General features: G+C 48.6%; 1 protein-coding gene across 1 annotated transcript in view; it reads right to left on the minus strand.

Annotated features, from left to right (window-relative positions):
• Positions 1 to 3,036: 3,036 nt before the first annotated feature.
• Positions 3,037 to 23,827, minus strand: part of CPXM2 (carboxypeptidase X, M14 family member 2) — a 122,512-nt gene continuing 101,721 nt past the window's right edge. The window contains 8 exon segments of the mRNA XM_032608892.1: positions 3,037 to 4,388; positions 9,205 to 9,304; positions 11,411 to 11,550; positions 16,488 to 16,785; positions 19,804 to 19,983; positions 20,983 to 21,045; positions 21,047 to 21,180; positions 22,416 to 22,539. Of these exon segments, the coding sequence (XP_032464783.1) occupies positions 4,135 to 4,388; positions 9,205 to 9,304; positions 11,411 to 11,550; positions 16,488 to 16,785; positions 19,804 to 19,983; positions 20,983 to 21,045; positions 21,047 to 21,180; positions 22,416 to 22,539 (1,293 nt within the window). The 3' untranslated portion in view covers positions 3,037 to 4,134.

The raw sequence follows: 23,827 nt of genomic DNA on the forward strand, positions 1-23,827 counted from the left end.
TTTTCCAGTCCAGCCACCCAAATACCAAGTAAATACAACATCCTTTATACTACAGCATGATTTACATCATGATTTAGACATTAACAACACATTGTAATAAAAAGGAACAAAACTGGGTCATTTGTAGAGACATGGATGGATCTAGAGACTGTCATACAGAGTGAAGTAAGTCAGAAAGAGAAAAACAAATACCGTACATTCACGCATGTATGTGGAACCTAGAAAAATGGTACAGATGAACCGGTTTGCAGGGCAGAAATAGAGACACAGATGCAGAGGACAAATGTATGGACACCAAGGGGGGAAAGCCATGGGGGTGTGGGTGGGTGTGATGAATTGGGAGATTGGGATTGACATGTATACACTGATGTGTATAGAATTGATGACCAATAAGAACCTGCAGTATAAAAAAATAAAATTAAATTCAAAAAAAACCACATTGTAGTTTTAAAGTCGTTCTTAATATCTTTGTTACACAAAGCCTGGATAAATCTTGGGGTTTCCTGTTAAAGTCATCAAAACTGAGCTCTGATCCCTGAAGGACCCTGATTTGAGCAGCTCCTTAAATGCCTTTTAACCAAAAACACAGGTGGCATTAAAAAGAGCAATGCTGCAGTGGCCACCTGGGCCCTGAGTGGGAGAATCAGGATAAATAGACAGAGGATTCTCTGCCAGAAGCAGAAGTTTTGTGTTGATTTTACCCTAAAGAAAGACATCCAGATGGAAAGCACAACCTTCTATAAAGCTTTCAGACACGCTTCTACGCAGTCAAGTATTAGACTTACTTATAAAAGTGAAGACTCTCGGGCTTCCCTGGTGGCGCAGCGGTTGGGAGTCCGCCTGCCGATGCAGGGGACGCGGGTTCGTTCCCCGGCCCAGGAAGATCCCATATGCCGCGGAGCGGCTGGGCCCGTGAGCCATGGCCGCTGAGCCTGCGCATCCGGAGCCTGTGCTCCGCAACGGGAGAGGTCACAACAGTGAGAGGCCCGCGTATCGCAAAAAAAAAAAAAAAAAAAGTGAAGACTCTCGAAGAAGTAAAAACACACTAAATAAATCCAAGTTACTGAGTTTTAATTTCTGAAGTCGCATTTTCTTAACTTATAAGGGACTCTTATAAACAAAGCAGCACATACACAAGGCTAGTTCAGTTCCACGTGTATTTACTGAACACCCGCTGGGAGGAAGAAGCCGAGCCAGACTTGTGGGGCAGAGACAGAGGGAGATGACGTCGTTCTTGCCCTTGGGGAGATTCTGGGACAACAGCAGCGGGGAGAACCAGAGGTAAGATGACCCCCAGTGGAAAGGGATGGAGAGCGGTGGCCCTGCGAGGCCCCAAGGGCCCTGCAGGTCTGTGCTAATGCATCCATGTTGTGAGACGGAGGAAGGCTTCCTGCAGGAGGTGGCATTTGAGAAAGGCCTTGAGAGGAGCAGGAAGGTCTTCAGCTGTGGGGAGACACGGGAGATGCAGAGGCCCAAGGCCGCCCCTAGGCAAGATCCGGGAGGGGTAATTCTGGCTGAAAAGCAGGGGAGAAGTCCGGTTGCAGAGCAGCCCTTCTTCTTCGGAAAGAAGGTGAAGGAAGACAGTCTGGGCTTGAAGGCCCAGCTAGAAGGAGCCGCTGAAGTATTATGGAGCCAACGGGGAGCCCACCGACGGGGCTGCGTAGAGGAGCGGCTCCAACAGAACAGAGCCTTAGGGATCTGGAAGGTCAATTCTCCACCAGAAATCAGGGGACGCCACAGCCAGACAGGCCCCGACAGTCCATCGAGCCCATGGGCTTACTTTGCAGGAGCAGATAAGAGACCAGAGAGGCTGTCTGGCCGAGACCACACACCAAAGGGTGGTGCCAGGTCTGGAAGCCACAGCTCCATCCTGCAAGCCCGAGACACCTGTTAATGGGCTAAGTCTGAAGACAGGCCTTGCAGAGAACCAGGAATTGCTGAACGCGGCAGATGGCATACCGCAGCCCCAAGGGCTACAAGGGCTACAGCCCCATTGCTAGACGGTGGCAGTGAGACAATCACCTTGGTACCAAGTGTGGGGACCTGGCCTCCCAGTAGGACGTGGCTGGAACCTGACGATCTACCGTTTGCTGATGCAGTTGGAATGGCTAACCGCTCTGAACTGCAGGGCTGACTGACCATTTCAAGGGCTTTTTGGAGAGCTATATGGCGAGTTGCTATATGACCACTGAAAGTTAAATTTATATTAGTTAAAATTATGTAACTAGAAATGCTTTTCCCAAGTTGCATGAGTCACATTTCAAGTGGCTCAGTGGCCACATGTGGCGAGTGGCTGCTGTGTTAGATACTACAGAACGGAACATCTCCATCACTGCAGAAAGTTCTACTGGGCACTGCTGCTTTATAGCAGGGGTCAGCTAACTATGCCCCAGCCTGGGGCCCAGATCCAGCTGCCATGTGTTTTTGTTTTTGTCTTTGGCGGAGCTGACTGACTTGTGGGATCTTAGATCCCCAAGCGGGCCCCAGCAGTGAAAGCGCGGAATCCTAACCGCCAGACCACCAGGGGATTCCCTGCCACGTGTTTTAATAAAGTCTTACTGGAACTCAGCCACGCCCATTCACTTATGTATGGTGTAGGTCTGCTTTTGTGCCACAAGAGAAGAGTTGAGTACTGGTGACAGAGTCTTTACGGCCTGCAAAGCCTAAAATACTTACGATCTGATCCTTTATACGAAAAGTTTGCTGATCTCTAGTGCAGACTGTCAAAAAGTGACATGAGGACCTTTTCTGGAAAGATGCTCGCTGGCAGACCCAGGAATTACTAGTGGGTCCCAAGTGTCAGGATGACTTCACCCCACCACAGGCCCCCCTGGGGAAGGAGGTAGGGAACACAACACTGGCAGCATCACTACGGAGCTTGACGGGGGTGCAGGATGCCCCTCCCCAAGCAGGCGCCTTCTCCAGGGTGACTGACCGACCTTCTCTAGGGTGACCCACCGCAGAGACGGGGTGGGGGGGGGACGTGGTGTTTGGGTGGCTGTGAGTCTACCCCGGAAAACCAACACGAGAAGGAGCTCACCGTTTGCTTTCTTTATTTTTCTATTCTTCCCAGGTCAGTGAGGCAGCAACATTAATACAAAGTGAGAAGAACTGTTTTCTTGCATGGCAATTCAATAACCCCTCTCACACCGATGCTCACACATAATTCTAAGAGCTTTTCATCAAACTCAGTCTAATCTGCATGGTCTGGCATCTCACACACCAAAAATAACTCCCGGAGTGATGTCGGCCGGCTTAGGAGTGCTCGTTTCCAGGAAAGGAGGACTACATTGAACAGAGAGGGCTGACAGTCAGCCTCCTTCCAGCTCTTTTCAAGTCCTAGCCGGTCAAAGAGGAGAGCCAGGCTAACTGCTCTGGTTCCTTAGGGAGGTGGGCACCTCCTGCCCCCCCCAACCCAGGGACCCCCCCAGAGCTACTGCAGCAACGGGAAGTTTGGGGGGTTCTCTGCGGACCCCACTGCACGCCAGGAGCCCCAAAGCACGTCTGCTGCCCACACTCACTCTTGAATTATTTCAGCCTTTCTCTCCCCTTATGTGCGTGATCCTTTGTTGAAAGGGGAAACTAAGCTGATTCAAGAGGCTGACTGATGCTTAGTAATGTCTCTATTGTCAACAGAGTGCAGGATTTATCTGCAGCAGCTTGGAATGTCCTGGGGCCAGAGAGGGTGGGTAGATTCTCTTAGAACGCCCGTGAGCATCTCGAATGGTAACATTCGGGACAGCAGAGCCCTGGGAATGCTGCCATTCTAGCCACGCAAACTGCAAAGGCATGGGGAACTCTTGCTGTCGCGCAAACAGGAAAAGCACCAGTTTCCCTTCCTGTACAGCCAGGAGGCCCTCGACAGGCAAGCTCGTCTCTCTCTCTCTCAGACTCCCAGGATGACGTGCTGAATCCTCCCACCAGCCTTCCTCTGCTGCCCTGCCCAAGTTATTTGGATAAATGGGAACAAAGAAACTATCCTAAGCCTCCCCTCAGGACCAGCCTTGCAACGTACACATACTCCCAGGCCTTCTTGAATTACAGAGAAAACAATGAGGAGTGAGTCCTCTATGGAGCTACAACCAGGGTGGTTTAATTTGCAGGGGTCCAGGACATGACTCAAGCGTTGGGAGGTCACCCGCGCTGTCGTCTTTTCCGCCCCCGCAGCTTCAGCCGCCTGGCTGGCAGGCTGACGGGCTGCTTCCCGAACTTCTCCATGATCTCTCTGATCCTGGCCAGGTTGGTTTTGCTGAGTGTGAAGTCGCACTGTGTGGCCCCCATGTCATAGCCGACTATGCAGTTCTTGGTGGACGAGGTGAAACCTTCTGCCTTGGCCGTGACCATGTACTCTCCGGGGTTCAGAAGGCGCCAGTAATCCCCATCACTGGCTGTGAAAAGAAAGCAGGGGAAGTCAGAGCAGCTCTTTTCTAGCAGCGATATCACCAGCTCTGTTATTCCAAGACCAGCCTCCTGGCCAGACAGAGACTCACGGGCAAGCAGTGTGGAATCTGAGCCCCGGCAGATGCAAATTCTTGATGCATTTTGGAAGCCAAGATGTTTTCCTTTTTGGAAACCACCTTAATGGTTTTAACAGGAAGGGGACTGGGGTGTAGGCTCCCCGCAGTGTTAATACGCGTGAGCAGAGATGGAGAAACAATCGCTAACATTCCTTTCTCTGTGACAATACACACCATTCATTATGAACTTGAATGTCTGAATGGTATGCCCTCGCCACAGAATGCCATCTTGAAAAGCCATCTGTGCGTGGCTTCCTGGCTTCCCTTAGCCTGGCTATAAATATAGAATAGTAGGATAGGGGTGGGGCTCTTCACGTCTGAAAAAGAGAAGGAAAGGGCTACAAACGACCTGGGGGGAGGCCCCAAGGTCCACACCTCATTCCACGGTCCTCTATGAAGAAATGGAGCAGGTACACGTGGACATTGCAGGCAGAGTCCCCTGACCCTCCCCCTGCCCCGGTTACACCATTGGTCAGGCACCCAACAGGCACCTAACTGGACCTGGGTCCATCCTTAACTCAACGCTAGATCCTTGTGGCATAAAGTGGGGTTCTAGGCCAAGGCCACTCCTCCCCAGGGGGCCTACACCTGCTGAGATCACTTGGACCCCTGACATTAAAGAGGCTTCGAGACAGAAAAGGAGACATCAACTCCCACGTAGCATGTGGAAGGACGAAGCAGGCACCAATCCACTGAACCCTCCAAGCCAAGTTCTGATGTAGGTTGTATAATGATCCCCTTTCCTACGTGAGTAACTGGATGCCCAGGGAAGTGTCACGTCCTGCGCAAGGTCACACAGCTAGTGATGAGCTGGTCTTCCCGGGCCAGGTTTGTTTTCTCTCTTTATGATGATCTGTCCTGCCCGGTCCTAAAGAGAAAGGCTGGATTTGGTGAAGTGCTACATAGGCCCGGGAAAGTTTTACTCATTTGAATGAACCCTGATGTCCTCTAAAGGATGGAAGAGAACTCTGTGGGAGAATATTTATCCCCCACATACACGCATATAACACTCTGAAGCACCATGTAAATTCACATCACAATCTTTATTCATCTGAGACGCCCCATGCAACAAGGTGAGCTCACGAGAGCACAAGATGTCATGAAAAATGAAATACGCAGGCAGTGGTTCGCCACACGTTTGCGCAGTCTACTACCTGGTAAACAGGCCTCAATGTGAGAGTCCCAGGCAGGCAATGCAGGCAGACGGCTCCCTGACTTTCTCAGCACTGCGCCCTGTGTCTTCCTGCAGTGAAAATGCAAGGTTCTCAACTGAATGAAATGCCACTTGGTGGCTTTTCAGAAGCCGAGAGCCACGCCCAGCCGTCTTTGTCTTGCTATCAGACGGCCCGAGCCTCCTGGGCAGGCACGCGCGGAGACGTCTCTCCGGGCTCCCGGCTCCCAGGCACACCTGCCAGAGCCGCCCCTGCACCCCCCAGACCTCCCTGTCCCGTCTTGGCCCCGTGTTAAGCTGTGGGCTCCCTAAGACCTGTGGCTTATTCTTCGCCACTGAACTGTGTGCTTCAGTCGTGTGTCCTTGATGAATGCCAGCTGGATTAAGTGGGATGAAGACAAACAGACATGAATACAAATGCGCTATTAAGGTGAGAAGTTGTACATATTAAGCCTCAGCCACTGTAGGTACTTTCTCCCCACCAACACCGGAGTGGATTTGTTAAGGCCAAGAACCGGCCACCCGCCAACTAACTTGATAGAGGCCGCTGGAGGCGAGACCTTTCGGTGGGAGTGCCCACCTCGAGAACACACTGAGGTGAGTCTGAAACACCCCCAGGGAAGGGGCAGCCCAGGTTCTCACCAAGGGAGATGCTCAGGAAGCCAGGAGTGAAAGAAATCCATATAACACGTGCTTGTCAGCTCTACTGATTCAAATTTATAAGACGGGTTTGTAATTCTTTTTCTCCCCAAAATAGCAGAAGGCTCCCTCCTCATCCTCTCCCCAATCTGCCCACCTTTGCTGTGCTGGCCTCCTTCTTATCACATCTCGGTACCCTGTCAGGGGTGTGTTTCGGGGGTGAGTGCTCTGTGGAGCAGGGGGAGGTTGGCACCCAGCTGGCATCGCCCAGCATCGGTGGATGGAAGGAACAACCCGGGCCCTAACGAATGGCCATTCATTAGCAGGTCGGGTTAGTGTTCCCAAACAAAGGTCAGTCACGTGGCATTCTGAGCCAGGTTTGGGGCCAACATATTTACATGCATTTAGAAAGCATCCTTACTAGCTTCTCTCCCTGTGGAATTCCACTTAATATCCCTGCTTATTTTATGCAAATTCCCTCCTGGAATAAAACTTGTCAGATCACATAAGCCTCAGACAGAAATCAAGGCAAATTTAGAGCTTATGTGGAGCAACGAAGGACCCTGAAACCAACGCAATAAAGAACCACCCATGACACACGGGATTCCTCTGTGATGCGAACGTGCTGGGAGATTATTTTGTGGGGAACGAAGGGAGATGGAGCTGCATTTTCCATTAGCTCATCAAAACTGTCTCCTTGATTACAAGGGCTTTGAAATTCCGAGCTCATTAGGCAAAGGTCTCTCTGCTGGCTTGTGGGCCCCACTCTGTTTAAAACTCTTATTTTCTCACATTGCCTACAAAAGACTTAACAGTCCAAGGAATGTTTCAGGCTCTCTTACAGGCACTCATTAATAATGTTTAAAATACAAGGTGTATGCAGAACCAGATCAAATAGCCCCTTTCATCCACAGTGATCAGCTGCACCTTGCATGTCTGGCCCGTGACAAGTTTACAATCTGCATTTGTTGAATTAATGAATGAATAAGTGAATAAATGAATGGATCACTGTATGCCTGCCTATGTGGGGCAACTATGTACCAAATGCCATGCTACCCAGTGTTCAGCCTTGTGGTCAGTAGCTATAAGACCCTGGAGGACAAGTGGATGCTCAGGAAATATGGCTGCGTGAAGAAACAGGCAACTACCTTGAAAGAAGGCGATTCAGGGCATCACACCACCGTCTACTGTTTTGTGGCATTTCACCCATTTACAGAATAATTGTCCTTCTCTGCCAGGCACGTGAGCAGGTAGCCTGGTATTGAAGAACACCTGGGCCAGGTGTGAATCTCAGCCCCACCCCCATTCTAATGTCCTAGAGCTTCTGCTTCCTCACAGGTCAAATGGGATCACTTGGGGGAGGACAGGGTGTCTTCATGCATGTGACCAGCTAGCGGAGAAAGCGGCCCTTCTCTTGTTCGGGGGGAACAGCGTGGGGCAAGGCAAGGGGGACCACATTGAGAGTCTCAAGCTCTTGCCTCAATCCCAGCTCAGCCTCTCTCTGTGCATCTGGGAAACGCCACATAACGTCCAGTGCGGCTGGCCACCCCGGCACAAGGTAAGCTCTTAGATCCCCGGGCGCAGGTCAGGCCAAGTTAGTGTCAAGTCTTGTTTCTCCCAGTTCAAGTGTGTCTGCAGGCTGAAGAGATCTCTTTTATGGAAATCACGGTTTCCTTCCTCTTGCTGATGATGACTCTGTTTGCTACACCTGGGCGGGACCTGCCCTGGGTTGAATGATGCCCTGCCCCCCACACTCTCCAGTGGCCCACATCCTACTACCCAGGACCTACGGATTGACCCTATTTGGAAAAAGGGTCTTTGCAGATGTAATTAAGGATCTCAAGATCATCCTGGATTACGTGGATGGGTCCTAAATCCAATGACAAGTGTCCTCATAAGAGACAGAAGAGCAGGCGCCAGGAGGAAACGGAGGCAGAGACTGGAGTGATGCAGCCAAGGAAGCTCAGGAATGCCTGAAGCCACCAGGAGCCGGAAAAGCCAAAGAGGGATCCTCCCCAGGGGCTCCAGGGGGAGCACGGCCCTGCTGACACCTTGATTTCAGACTCCCGGCCTCTATAACCGGGAGGGAATCAATTTCTGTTTCTTTAAGCCACACAGTCTGTGGTCATTTGTCACGGCAACCACTGGAAACCCATGCAGGACCCAGTGCCCTGCTCACTGCAGCTGACAGCAAAGCAGTATCTGACGCAGCGCTCCCCAACGTCGCCCCCACCCCACCACGTAGGAAAACCTCTGCGTGCAGGTTTATACGTGCCTATGGGCACACCATCTCCAACAGAACGCTCGCTGACAATCTGACTTAAGTATCCAACCGATTCTGTTCCACGTGCATCTGTCCCTGCAAACATCAGCCATCAGTCAAATTGGCCATTTCTCACTTCCCCCTGGACACGGCAAGTGCCATCCCAAGTGACGAGAGTCCTGGGGCACAAGGGTAAGCCTGGGCTTGTTTTCATATCATAATCGGCCAAGAATAAGGCAGCCCTTGTGCAGATGCTCGGTGTCTGCGGGCTGCTTCCAGCCAGCGCTGCAGCTCTGGAGCAAGAAGGGAAAGAGCACGCAGCTGCTCCAACGCCTGAACCCAAGCCCCACCCACCTCCTGAACCTTCAGTGGGTCCTTCAACCTCTCCGAGCCTCTGGTTTTCACCTGAATAAGGGACAGAGAGAAGCCAGAAAGCAGAGGCTGAACACCTTGCTTTCCAGGGGCTCCATGGAAAGTTGGAGAAAAGAGACAATAAGCCAGGTCAGAGGAAGAAGTTTCTGGGCCTCAACTTGTGGTTTTAACTCAAGTAAAACACTTCAAGAAAATGGATATTTCCTCTTGAGAAACAGTTCACACACATTGTTTGTAGTTACCTGTTCGGATGTCATGGTTAACGCCCTCTACGGAGATAACAGCGTTTGGAATTCCTTTTCCGTGCAAATCCCTTACCAGGCCTTTGATGCCCCGATGAACCTGCTCGACAAACAGGAGAAGCAGGTGAGCTCACCGATCAACCGGCACAGCCAAGAGGGCCAGAAACTTAATGCCAGCCCAGTGCCGCCAAGAGCCCCCCACAAAGCTACGTCTGGCTCAACAGCTCCCCGGCTCGGCATGGATTTGGTGTGTAAATTTCTGTATTCCTTTTGGGTCCATCTACTGGAAAGTCTTCCACTGGAGTCAAAATATTCCAGAGGTTTAGAAAATATGAGGATCTGAGATGGTTCATAAAAGACACATCCAGTAAAAATGGGATTTAATTTTTATAGGCACATTTATTTTGACTTTCCTGGACTCTACAGACTTAACACATAGACTTTAAGAGTCAAAGAGGGGCTTCCCTGGTGGCGCAGCGGTTGAGAGTCCGCCTGCCGATGCAGGGGACACGGGTTCGTGCCCCGGTCCGGGAAGATCCCACATGCCGCGGAGCGGCTGGGCCCGTGAGCCATGGCCGCTGAGCCTGCGCGTCCGGAGCCTGTGCTCCGCAACGGGAGAGGCCACAACGGTGAGAGGCCCGTGTATCGCAAAAAAAAAAGAGTCAAAGAGGAGAGAAAAGACTCAAAAGCATCCCTGTAAAGTACAGTTCATCCGCAGGGCCCTTCCACGGATGAGCTGTGTCACATGACACCAACCCTGGGCCTCGTGCCTCAGGTTCCCCCATCCGAAGATCCAAGACGACATACCGTCGTTTCCAGTGACATTCTTTCCACATATCACCATGCCTGGGCATTTTATCCATGGGAGGCTCTTCGGCTAAACTGGGATCATCACGTTAGAATGACTAAGGCCTTCTCTCTCTTTGTTCATATATGAAATGAAAAAAGAGCCTTCCTTTACAAAATTCCAGAGTGGGGATGGAGAGTGTGCTCATGGCTTCCCAGGAGGGGAGAACAGGTTCACACCCTACTGTGCAAGGAAAGTGGGCTGTGGGCTGCACTGACCCTCTCAGGATCCTCATGGATCAGACTTGGATGCTAAATCGCAGTGCCAACCTCTGCCACCATGGGGAGGTGCAGGTACCAGGAAGCTGGCAGCCCAAGCCCTTGGCTGAATGCCTCTTCTGACTCACCTATGAGAACCCATGGAAGAAGGGCAACCTCCCAATACAGCCTCAGCATCTTACTCCCTAATGAATGTGAGTCACGGTAGTCATATGAAGTTCCACATTCCTTTTATTTCTCTGGTTCCTGTGAGTCTCTTCCTTGTAGGGGCATGGATGTTATTTGGTTAGTTTTAGTACCAAACTAGAACCGGTTTGCTCAATGCTACAAGACAGGTGTGTGCTTGAGAGCAGGAGGAAAAGAAGGCGTGCGAGGTCGTAGCATACATGGCAGGACTTCCTCACCAGCTACAAGCAGAAGCTCAGCATACACTTGTTGGAACTGTTCCCAGGTGACACCCGACACCTGCAGCAGTGACTCCTCAGCCTCCGAGCTGTTATGGGCTGAACTGTGTCCCCCACAAATCCATATGCTGAAGTCCTTACCCCCAGTATCTTAGAATGTGACTGTATTTGGAGATAGCATCTTTAAAGAGCTGATGAAGCCCTAAGAGTGGGCCTTATAATCTGACTGGTGTCCTTGTAAGAAGAGGACATTTGGACACGCAGGGACACCAGGAATGTATGCACACTGAGTAAAACCATGTGCGGACACAGTGAGGAGGTGGCTGTCTGCAAGCCAAGGAGAGAGGCTGCAGGATGAAACCAACCTGCCGACACTTTAATTTTGCACTTCTAGCCTCCAGACCATAATTTCTGTTGCTTAAGTTCCCCAGCCTGCATATTTTGTTACGCAGCCCTAGCAGACTAATACGAGGGGCCTGAGTATGCTGGCTGGACAAACACCCCTTCCCCACGGAGCAGCATCCTAGAACCCCAGAAGTAGTCTCACTCACCATGAACCAGTGGGAGCAACTGACATTGACTTAGAGCTCACAGACAACAGTTCCTTCTGACACTGTAGTCGCTAGCCCAGGGTGATGGCCACCGTAGGAAGTGCTAATTTGATCTCAGGCTTTTGGCCACCTCAAGGGCTTCGTTCCCTAGCTACACCCCATCACAGCCGTGTGCCCACGTCATACCTGCTCCATGAACACGATTAAGGATTCCCGATTATTCTCCCACTCCTCAGGCAGCTCGCTCTCATGCGGGTATTTATCGCAGCCCACATAGATGGACAGCTCGAAGCAGTTTGTGTGAAGGTAGCTGAAATCGTTGAGACCTGCCGAGCCAACCAGACAATGTTTTAACTGAACAGTGCTCAAAGTGGCCCTGGGAGACAGCAAGAATGTTCAAGAATGTGATTCAGAGGACTTCATTTGAACAAGGAGGTATCAAGTGTCTACTCTACACAAAAAATTAATTAGAGCAACTGATGGGGGACAGAATGGGGGCTGAGATCGAGAGAAGATGCAGCTGGAACAGTCCGTGGGGAAGACAGGCATATGTAGGTCATCTTTGACAAAAGGAGGACTGAAATGCTTTTTAGATAAAATTATTTTCATTTTATTAAACTCAGTTTAATACTATTTTTAGGATAAAGGTATCATTTCTTTTTTCTTAAAAAAATTTTTTTTCTTTTTTTTAAAATTAATTTATTTATTTATTGGCGGTGTTGGGTCCTTGTTGCTGTGTGCGGGCTTTCTCTCGTTGCAGTGAGCAGGGGCTATTCTTCATTGTGGTGCACAGGCTTCTCATCGCAGTGGCTTCTCTTGTTGCGGAGCACGGGCTCCAGGTGTGAGGGTTTCAGTAGTTGCGGCATGCAGGCTTCAGTAGTTGTGGCTCGCAGGCTTAGTTGCTCCGCGGCATGTGGGATCTTCCTGGACCAGGGCTCAAACCCATGTCCCCTGCATTGGCAGGTGGATTCTTAACCACTGTGCCACCAGGGAAGTCCCTCTCTTTTGTTTCCTTTTAGTTGTTTTTTATTTTTTGAAAGGTATCATTAATTAATAGTATGGCTTTTTAGTGTTTAATTAAATTTAGCTCAATAGTTATGCCGCTCTCAGCTACAGCTCTATAACTGTAGAATAAAAACTGCAGTTGTCTATTCTAATTCATAAACATAACTATCCATCCCACCATTTACCGAGTGTTTTACATAAGCCAGAAGCCGTCCTTAGCGCTCTGCATCCAGGCTCATTTACTCTTCGTCACAAATCCAGCAGAGACGTAGGTAGCATAGCCCAGTTTTACAAATAAGAGAATTGAGGCAGAGAATGATTAAGGACTGCATTAAGGAATGTATCCAGAATTGTGCGTCTGGACAGTCAGGGTTTGAACCCAGGTGTGTGTAGTGTCTGCCCAGCCCTTGCTTGTCACTGCTGGGGGACTGAAGGGCAAATGTCCTCACCACCCAGCTGGAACGCAGACAGTCTCCTGCATCCTGACATGGCTACAACAGGACTTGGTCCCTGTATTAGTTTCTTAGGGCTGCTGTTACAAAGGACCACCAACTGGGTGGTCTAAAACAACAGAAAACTATCCTCTCATAGTTCTAGAGGCCAGAAGTCCAAAATCAAGGTGTTGGCAAGACCACACCCCCTCCAAAGGCTCTTCCTTGTTTCTTTCAGTTCCTGGTGGCCCCTGGCATTCCTTGGCTTGTGGCTGCATCACTCCAATCTCTGCCTCTGTCTTTACAGGGCTGTCTCCTCAGTGTGTGTCTTCTCCTCTTCTGTCCTTTATAAGGACATTTGTCACTGATTTTAGGGCCCATCTGGGCAACTCAAGATGATCTCATCTTGAAACCCTTATCTTAATGACACCTACAAAGACCCGTTTTCCAAATAAGGTCATACTCACAGCTTCCAAAGATTAGGAAGTGGATGTATATCTTGGGGGTCCCATTCAACCCACGACAGTACCCAAAATGCATAAATGAATGTCAGATGGCATAAAGTCCAGTGGCTCTCTTCCCAACATTTTATTTTTGGAAACCATTTGAAATAGCAAGAACACAGTGCTACTATGTTATGTGTGAGGGCCAAGAGAACTCCCCCAGCAGAAGGCGCCACCAACAAGCCCGCCCTGGCTTCTGAGAGTCAAGGCCACAGAGAGAGGAAGTTGGCTGGGCTGGTCTCTCTGTTGACCGGGGACAAAAAGCAGGTCCTCCTGCACTTCAGCCTTGGTACTCACCCGTCCTCTCTTCCCTCCTTCCTCGGAGCGTTCAGTGATACATTCCTCAGTACAAATGCCTGTTTAAAAATCACAGCTCTGGGTGTCAAGATCAATTCTGTATTGATCTGCTGTCTAATTGATAAAGTCACAGACAAAAGGGTACAAAATACACAGCCACTCTCTCTACCAGATTCCAGATTCGAACCACTCACAGGTCACCAGCCATGGGCCTTTGATCACATCTGTGATCAAATAAGGAGAGCGACAGCAGTGGGATAAAAGGAGTGGGACGGTGTCAAGTTAATGGGAAAACCCCTCACAGGACCTTGTCTGGCTGAAGAAGGTGGGCCAAAAATGCCAGGTCAGGGCTTCCCTGGTGGCGCAGTGGTTGAGAGTCTGCCTGCCGATGCAGGGGACACGGGTTCGTGCCCCGGTCCGGGAAGATCCCACATGCCGCGGAGCGGCTGGGCCCGTGAGCCATGGCCGCTGAGCCTGCGCGTCCGGAGCCTGTGCTCCGCAACGGGAGAGGCCACAGCAGTGAGAGGCCCGCGTACCGCAAAAAAAAAAGCCAGGTCAGCTCGTTCAGTGGAACACGAGGCGTGGAACCTCAGGCAGCGCCCATGGATCAGCATGGACAGGCCCTCCCGGGAGGGCTGGACCCCTCCGCACACACACACAATTCTCATTATCCCAACCTCCAGGCCTTGTTAGTACTGAAATAAATAAATGTGATATTTAAAACTCTGGAGCGGGTCTGCCATTTTGCAATCAGTGCTAGAAGCGCTAGAAGAATTGGCAAAATGAGACACCAGGAGACCGGTGGAAAACTCGCGCCAGGCTATCGTTAACGCTGAATCCCAGCCCTTCAGCGAATGCCATGCAGCTGAGAATCCTCCGTAAGAAATGGCTTCAAAAGTGAAATGTGCGGGCAGGAGGTGCGGGGTGATCCAGATAGCTCTTCCCGGCTGAGGCTTCTTCCTTTGGGTTCTCTCTGGGCCTGAAATCCTGCTCTTGTCACGGCTTCAGTGTGGAACACGGGGCCACGCAACCCTGTGGCTCTGTGGGGCCGATGCTGTCACAACATCTGCCTTCCTTGTGCGGGAGAGGATGCCAGACAGCAGCCGACACAAATGTCTCACGTCCCTTTGGAGTTGAAATGCACACACGGCAGACGATGTGCCTTTTGAGCTAGACTGGACCCTGCTCCCAGCTACCCACTCCCCACTAACTAAGGCCTGTCAGTGCACCGCTAACGAGTGCGCAAGACCCAGACAGAAAGGAGTGGAGGGGGAGGAGAGGAGGGAAAGAAATTAGAAATCCCATCTCATTAATCTACAAAGAAATGAATCTGCAGACTTCGTCACACCGCCTGCAGGAAGAATGATTAAAAAGGCTTAAGCCACCACATGGCTCTGCCACAGAAGTCCCCGAAACAGTGGAAAATACAATTGATAGAAACAAATCAAATGCTGCTGATTTGTGCGTCTGGACAGTCGTGATTAAGTGGCAGCCGACTTTTCAAAACGTTGCTATTGACCCACCGCTGACAAATCCCGCAGTGTCCGAACCCAATTTAGTCACAGCAGCCATAAAACCTAAACAGATACTTCACATAAAGATTATTGTAGGTTTTTAGGACTAGAATTGGAAAAACAAGCATGCTTTTGGCTATAGGACATTTTCTTGATAGGGATTTGCATTTATTTTTTTTACTTTGAACAGAGCAAAACCCTGGTGGAGAGAAATAAAACACCTCTGCTCGGTGTCTAACTAGGAAAGAGATGGCAAGTTTTCTGCATGTGTTTGAAAATGGCCAAGGGAACAAATACGTCTACTCCTTTCTAGTTTTTTTTCCCCTGAGTGTCACATACCTCTAAGGTATGTGAAGGCTGAATCTCTAGCAAAGGAAAATAATATTAAAGTTACTTAGTACAGTAAAATAGAGATTAAGGATATGCTCATAAAAGATGTTTCATGGTGACTATGCTACTGGAAAAGGGGGGAGGGTAGGGGGTGGGAACTTACAGCTGAGTGTTTCTGACAAGCAAGACACAGAACACACACATCCACCATCTACGTCATCCTCACAACAGTCCTAGGGGGATCATCGTCGTCGGCATCATCATCATCATCGTCATCACCATCCTCAAGCCCATTTTTACTAATGGAAAATATGGGCGTTCAGAGAGGTAAAGTAACTTGCCCAGAGTCACACAGCATTTAAGTGATGAACTAGAATTTGATCCCAGGTCTATTTGACACGGGATATTTTTCAAATTCATCAGCGGTTTGACCAACCTTCACAAAGTCAAGACAAGAAGCAATGAACGTTATGCTTGGGATCTTAACATCTCAATGCAGAGGGACCTCAGGGAATGTGGCATCCTCAGCCATCCTCATTCTGGAGCCCTAGGCCAGGAGCAGCCCTGACACAGGAAACAAAGGGCTTATCCTGGAACTTGGACCACGGGGTCATCTGGCTGCTGCAACGGAACTCCCAAAGTCTCTGCTGGAAGCCTCTGTGTCCTAAGGGGATGCTGGGAGCAGTACCTCGCATTCCCCGAATCACAACAACGGGACTTTGGCCAGATGCCCTGATGTGGCTGGAAGACCTCCAGGAAACAGGAGATTTGCAAAAAAGTCTCGAGCGTGGGCTCAATGCCCCGCCTCCTCCAAGGGCTGACAGAACGTTTACCATCTCTGACCCTGTAACAGCCAACTAGCTCAGTGGCTATGAGCAGACCACGGAGTCAAACAGACCCCAGCTCTGCTCCTTGGGAGCTTGGACGGGTCCCTCCCCGTCTCCAAGCCCCAGTTATCTCATTTATAAAACAGGGAGTAAGCCACACCCCCTCAAAGACTACTGTGAGCATGAAAGAGGAGTCTACAGAGAGCTCTGGCACCTTATAAATGGTGAACTACAGTAGCTATCATGCTGGTAACAATGATAAAAGAAGGCTGGGCAGGAGATGATCCTCCCTCCCGGTCCAGCAGCCAGTCCATTGTCATCGGGCCGCACGATGACAGCAGGACCGTCATACTTACTTCCGGCCACAGTGTGCCAGGAAGCCCCATTGACAGTCCCATCCTCTTTCTGGAAGTCTTCCGTGTGGCACACCCTCCTCCTGGCATCCGTCATGAGGCGGTGAGTGGAGGCGTAGGCGTAGGCCAGCCAGCGGAACACGTGGTCGTCAGGTGTGGGAGTGTGCTCCTGCATCTGCCACGTGGACCTCGCCATGTCGTAAGGGTAGGCCACCACCAGTTCCCCGCCCTGAAGGTTGCCACCCAGCACGAAGGGGATCTTTTCCATCCAGGCTATGACGGCCCTGGTCTCCACTGCCACCTGTGAACGTTCCAAATTTAAACACATTTGAGAAATAAAATAAGAAGGAAACTGCTTTCTCTCCCTAGCTTTCCAAACAGGGACATAACTGAAAAAGCAATCACTTTATGGAATCACCTGAGCAAAATTTAGAGTTTCAAAATCTGTCCTGGGAAAACTGGCCACTGTGGAAATAATGGATAAAAAAGAGAGGAACCCAGAGAAGTTTCGTTTCCTAGGAACATTCCAGTTAATGCACAAAGAGGGAATGACAGAATTAGAGTATCAACATTCTGCAACTCCACTGAATTAATGGCTCAGTCAATGGATTAATGCTCACCAATGGTTACAAAGAGAGAGAACCAAACGTAACGTGTCTCCTGATGACAGAACACACACCTAGAAAAACCATCAACGCTGTACGTGACCAAGCCTCTAGTCCAGGGGTCGGCAGACTTTTTCTATTAAGGGCCAGGGAAATATTTTAAGCCTCGAGGGCCACGCAGTCCCTGTGGCAACTACTCAAGTCTACCATTGTAGCAGGGCAGCACCACGGACAATACGCGGATGAACGAACATGGCTGTGCTCCAGTAAAACACCATTTACAAAAACAGGCCTGAGCGGGACATGGCTACTGATGGCTGTAGCTGGAAATCCAAAAAAGAGGGGATGTATGTATATGTATCGCTGATTCACTTTGCTATACAGCAGAAACTAACACGACACTGTAAAGCAACTATGCTCCAATAAAAATTAATTTTAAAATCTTTTATTTTATAATTAATACCTTTTAAAATCATCTTCCTCACCATGAAAAATCATTGTAAATCATTGTTAAATTTCACCAGATACTTCCTTCTGCAGACAAATTATTTTTTTTTTTTTTTCTATCATTTCATTGATGTTTGCTCTTTTTAATCACAGTCTTTCTACACTTTGGGGGTTTCTTCTGTTATTCTTTTGCTAGCTTCTTAACTTAGTTGATGTTCAACTTTTCTTATTTTGGAATATAATCATTCAAAGGTATAAATTCCTGAAAGCACTATTTTTTTGCTATACTCCACAAATTTTGACATTTAGTATTATCTTTGCTTTATTTTTTAGTTGCCAGTATGAACTTTTTCTTTGACCCATTACTTATTATTTTTTTAAAATTTTCTAAATACATGGTGATGTTTTCATTAACCTTATGACTGTCTGCTAGTTTAATTGTACGGTGGTGAGAGACTCATGGTCTGCCTGACTCCTATTTTCTGAAATTTGTTGAGATTTCCTTTACAGACAAGAACACCATCAATTTTTGAAAATTCTCCAGGGATTACTCAGAAGACTATGTATTCTCTACTTGTTGGTTGTAGAACTCTTACAGATCCCTATGTCAAGGCTGTTAATTGTTATTCAAATCTCTGTCTTTGCTGATTTCCTATCTATCTAACCTGTCCATAACTGAGAAAGGTATTGGTGATGAGAGGTTTGTGTAATTCTCCCTGTGTTTTTAAAGAACAAGCTCAGAAAACTAAATTCTGGACTTAAAGCAAAGACTGAAATCCATGGACTTTCTATAATTGTGCTAAAATAGTTACTTATCTCTCAGAGACTCAAGTCTAAGAAAGCTGGCAACCATAGTCCAATTTTGGTCCAAGGGTTCCCAAATTATAACAGGACTTGAATCCTCAGCTTTGCCAGATGTCACTAGTACGTTAGCTTGGAAAAAAAGCAGGGATTATGTAGGGTGGAATTAGGAAATGTGAGAAAGGATTCAGAAGACCCGGAGGGCCTGAATTCTTTACTTCTCCACCCCCATAAGGCGCCCTTGGGCATCCTAACTAAACCGCATGGTATTGCCACTGTCTGTCTCCATCATTTGACTGGTTGCTTCTCGAGGTCCTGGAGAACACGGTCCTGTGCATCACTAAATGAGGCAACCACGCTGGCCGTCCTCCAGTAAGCGGTACCCACATGTGCTGTGAGCTGGAGCTCTCTTTTTTTGATCTTGCAATGTGCTTGCCTAAAATATAGCATTTCCCAGCCTTCCCTTTGGGGGGTGGATGCCGAGTTTTGACTAAATTCTGGCAAGATTTAAACAAAAGTATTATGCAGGAATTCTAGGAATGCCTAGAAAGTGAACTGACTTATCCGAGAGGAAGACTCTTTTTTAACCTTTTCTCTCCTTTTCCTTCAAAGACATGATAGCTGGAGCACCCAGATGGAACTGCCATCTTGAATTATGACCTTGAAAAATCAAAGTCCACATGCTAACATCTGGAGGCAGAAAGATGACTTGTGGGTTCCTGATGATCATGGGCTTCTATTTGGCTGGCCCTGAACCATCTGCCTCCAGGGTTCTCTTATGTGAAAAAAGAAAAAAAAAAACCTTTTACCTCGTTAAGCTGCTGTTACTTTGGTTTTTTTCTGTTGGTGTACCCAAACCTAACACTCATATAGTAATCAAGGCAGACCTTCTGAAGGACATACAGGACAAAAGACTAAGGGTAAAGTGCATTTACAGTGGGCAGAGGAGGCAATAAAAGGCATGGGAAATTCGGCGAAAATTATTTCTTCCACGAGATACTTTTTTGCAAAACTAGACCTAAGAAATTTGGGGGAGACATTTCTCATCCAATTGCATTTTTCTTTCCAAAGAAGCACCACATGTAATAAATCCATGGGGACTTGTGAAAATAAAAGTAAGATATCTCAAGTAATCAGTGAGGTCTTAAGGACAAATTTCACTGCAATTTCACTGCACTGCCAAAGACGAAGGTTATAATGACCGTAACGAACACGCACAATTCAGGCAAAGTTTTTTCGGGAAGCACTGCAAAGAAATCTAATTAAGTGATTCCTCTTCTAGGAAGAATCTCCTCAAATTTCAATTTAAAAGGTAGTTATTATCTAGCACACTTCCCTACTTTTGGAGAAAACATGAAAGGAAACAATGATTTTGTCTTGTTCTTAAACGTTATATCCTCTGCAAATACCGGTGGGTTTAACTTTGGCCTCCGCTGCTCTAGGGATTATGGGGTCTTTTTACTCACCGTGGCATTTTCAGACAGAAACCACTCAGGGATTGCAATATAGTGATTGGGAACTTTCCGTGGGATGTTCTGTCGGTCCTCTGCCCCCCAGAGCAGTGTGTTTAAGTCAGGAAAGTTGTTGTTGATGTCTATTCCGTCATGGGTCCAGCGTCCCAGGGACCAGCCTCCCAGCTCCGAGCCCTGGGAGAAAATTCAGAATATGAGGAACCCACAGGCTTCTGGATCATTCTGTCTCTCACATACATGAGGCACCTCCGTCTCCATCTCCATCTCCATCTCCATTTGGGGTGTGTCTCTAAGCCTCTACACACCCTCTGACCCAAAGATGACATCCAAAGGAGAATATTTGGTTAACAATCTGTTAATATTTGGTGGGTGATGGATAATAGAGCCAAGCAACTCCTGAGAGGGAATGCACAGAATCATTCCTGCCGTATGGCAGCGCTCAGAAAAGTATGAGGTCTCCCCTGCCTCCTCTTCCTTCACCTCTTCTACACAGGTTGAATGAAACTCCAAGTAGTAATGAGTCTAAGACTGTGTCAGTGCAAAAATCAAACGCCACCCTCTGAATGCTTTCTCCCTGCAATTCTGGCTCACTATTTCGCACTGCAAATGCCTAACCAACCATTTGCACCAATAACTACAACCAAAACTCTGCACTGTAGAACTTGCATTTGATAGGTACCATGGTTTTAAGTATAGTTTTCCATTTTATTCCCAGATACTGTGAATATAATTATGAACACACAATACAACATTATACTAACTGTAATCTATACCTAACTCTCTATATAAATCTAACCTATATAAATTCTATATCATAATTGGAACATGACATATAAACAATATATCAGAATAATAAAAATAACTGTCCTCAGAGAACTGATGAGAGGATTGTAGGTAATAATCAAGGTTAGAACGTGCCTTAAGTGCTCAATCAATGCTAGGTGTTATTATTATTCTATCCTATTGTTCCCACTGTATATATAACAATATATCATTCATGCTCATTTTCTTCAGTCTGTTAGTGTCTCCCCATAATTCTCAGTTATTGCTGTCCATCTTCCATAAGCCTTGCGGGTTTCCCTGTCTCAGCAGAAAGACACTTAAGAAGCACATTGTGTGGGGGGGAGAGGGGGTGGCTAGCTGCTGCGCTGGGCGAGAGGAACGGTCCATTACCCCCTCGTAGGCCTTCTCATAGCCGTCGGGGTGAGGGAGGGGGATGATGTGGATCCGGGTCTCCCTCCACCAGGCGGACGATGCGCGAGTTCCGGGCCAAGTACTCCTGGCACAGAAACTGCATCAGCAGAAGCATCAGCTCCCGGCCCAGCACCTCGTTGCCATGGGCCCCCGCGATGTAGTGGAACTCGGGCTCACCTTTACTCAAAGATGGGAAAAAACAGAGGATCACATCGGATGCTTCCAGCAAAACAGTCCTCGTCACATTGTATTAGGAAAGAAATCTCTGAATGATAGAAACTTACAATTTTAGCCCTCTCTGTTCTTTCAAATCAACCACAATTATACCAGTACAATTTTTATTAATTCCCAGATAGTCAAATATATAAGAAAATGAGCAGAAAAGTCTCAAATGATACCAGCCACGGGGTAGGAATGTTTAGCCTTATTTTGGCAAGAAACAAATACAATAACACAGTGTTCAGAGTTTAAAAGTTACAAATTAGACACGAGCCAGAGCAATTATTTTCTCTTCGGGGAGGCAATTATTTTTCTTAAAAGAACTTTGTAATTCAATTTTATAAAGATACAGAGACGAATAAATGCAAGCAGCAAGTGGTGTCAGGCAAGTCAGCAGTGACACCGTTCTGTAAAGGGGGCCTGTCTTTGAGCTTGTTCGCGTCAAAGCTCAGCTTTTTCACGTCCGATTTTGTCAGTGCGGGCGCGAGCTGACAGCACTCCTGCCTCTTTTGTTGGCCAAGCTACTGCTTTGCGGAAATGTGATTTCACCCACAGATAAAGCCCTTACCCTTTGAAAGGCACTCCTGAGAGAAGCTCCTGGAATACCGATGAACATTGAAGTCGAGAGAATCAGACAAATCTCTGCATTTAACTTGCAGTGGATTTCTAAAGGGCTCACAATTTTACCAAAAGAAAAATCTCTGACCCCACTGCCACTCTTCTGCCCACTGACTTGTAGGAGAACATAGTTTTGGGAGTGATTGAATGAGAAATGGCTGAAAACAGGACAATGCTTGAAAATAGGATGGAAATTTAAAAGAAAATTAAGGGAACCACCTCTAACTAGAGCCCTTAATGACAGAGGAGTCCAGAATTTTCTCCGGGAAAAAAACCCTGTCCTAACCATCTCCAGCTATTTTCCTCTTTGGTTAGCGTGACCGGTCTCAGAGATGGGGAACAGAATTAAATACGGTCCATTTGGAGAAAAGGAGGGTATTTCTTAAGCAATTTGACAGCCCACGTCATAAAATGAGGGGTTCACAGAACCGAGATCTGCAGAATCTACGTGAGAGTGAGTGCATGGGCAGCTCCCGCCCTGTTTCGTGAATGTTCTCACAGGGTGACCATCGCCTCGCTCTTTAAGAAAGCAGCAGACTCGAAGGGCCAGAAGCACTACAGAGGGGCAGCCTCACCGACTTCGTGCTCCCCAGGGTGGTCGGAGATCTCCACGGCGTACAGCTTCAGGCCCTGGTGGCTCTTGCCAATGTTGTAAATCCTGGTGATGTTGGAGCACATTTCATTGACGACCTTCATCAACTGAGAAACAAGATGGGTTTACGGCCCTACACGAGGATGGCCACGCTGCACGGAGGGCAGACTCTCAAGAAGACAGCCCTCTCCACGGCCCCCTGCACACGCCCACCCTCCTGCCACACCAGTGCTGTCCCCTGCCTGGATATGTTCTCCTCGTGGCCCCTCTGCCCTGTCTTCCAGCACCTCGTGCCTGTGTTTCTCACCTCCCTGGGCAGGAGTGTCACCTCCCTGGGTGACGAGGTATTACCTTTTCACCTTGGTTTCCTGTTTTCTTATCGTGCCCTCATTAGACAGACTGAGCCTTTTCTCTCTATACCCTTGCCTAAATAAATATTTATTACTGAACATCATTTTTCTCTTATACTGTAATGAGCAATCTATGATGTCAGGCTGAAGGAACACGCACGGCTTCGCCCTCCTGGAACTCAAAGTGAGGTAACAGATGGAGTGCCATCGCCACTTCATTGGTGCCAAGTAGGGGGTGCGTGGAGGCCAGGGTGACGGGAGCCGTGCAGTGAAAGGGTGAGGGACGCAGGCTTCTACGAGAAAGTGAAATATATACGGGTGGTTTCCTGAATTTTGCTTGGACAGCCGAGCTTGTCAGACAGCTGCCAAAGGAAGGGAAGAGGGTCTGCTCGTCACAGGAGCCCTGGGGCAAAGGACAGAGACACCCCCGCCAGAGGCTGCTGTGCCTCCCATCTCTGAACGGGTACCTGTGAGTGAGCTGGGTAAGTGGCCTTGACTTTCTGGGGGAAACTGTTTAGCCATCCCCAAGTGAAAGAAGCTCTGATTCAAAGGATGTCTCTGCCAGGCACCAGACTAGCCACGCTTCCCCATGGTAGAGTCAGCTGCGTTCATGAGATAACTTCTGACAGGGTGTTAAGAGACCAGGAGGGAAGCTTGGGTGCTGTGGAAGCAGCGAGGGAGGACATCCCAGCCAGGGGGGTGGGCGGGCGCCCACCAGGGAGGGCTTCATCCTTTTACAAGATGAGCAGGAGCTGGGCTGGTGGGGATGGAGGAAGGGGTGGTATGGGCCTGGGTGTGCTCTAAGCATCTTTCAAAACATTCCTCATCAACCAAGTGATCCATAAAATGTCCTTGTAAAGTGTAAATAAAAAACTCTGTCTCAAACGTTATGGTAGGTTAAAATCTGTGGAACTGGTGGGGCTTCCCTGGTGGCGCAGTGGTTGAGAGTCCGCCTGCCGATGCAGGGGACGCGGGTTCGTGCCCCGGTCCGGGAAGATCCCACATGCCGCGGAGCGGCTGGGCCCGTGAGCCATGGCCACTGGGC

Source organism: Phocoena sinus, chromosome 16 (genome assembly GCF_008692025.1).
Source record: "Phocoena sinus isolate mPhoSin1 chromosome 16, mPhoSin1.pri, whole genome shotgun sequence".
In the NCBI taxonomy this organism is placed as follows: domain Eukaryota; kingdom Metazoa; phylum Chordata; class Mammalia; order Artiodactyla; family Phocoenidae; genus Phocoena; species Phocoena sinus.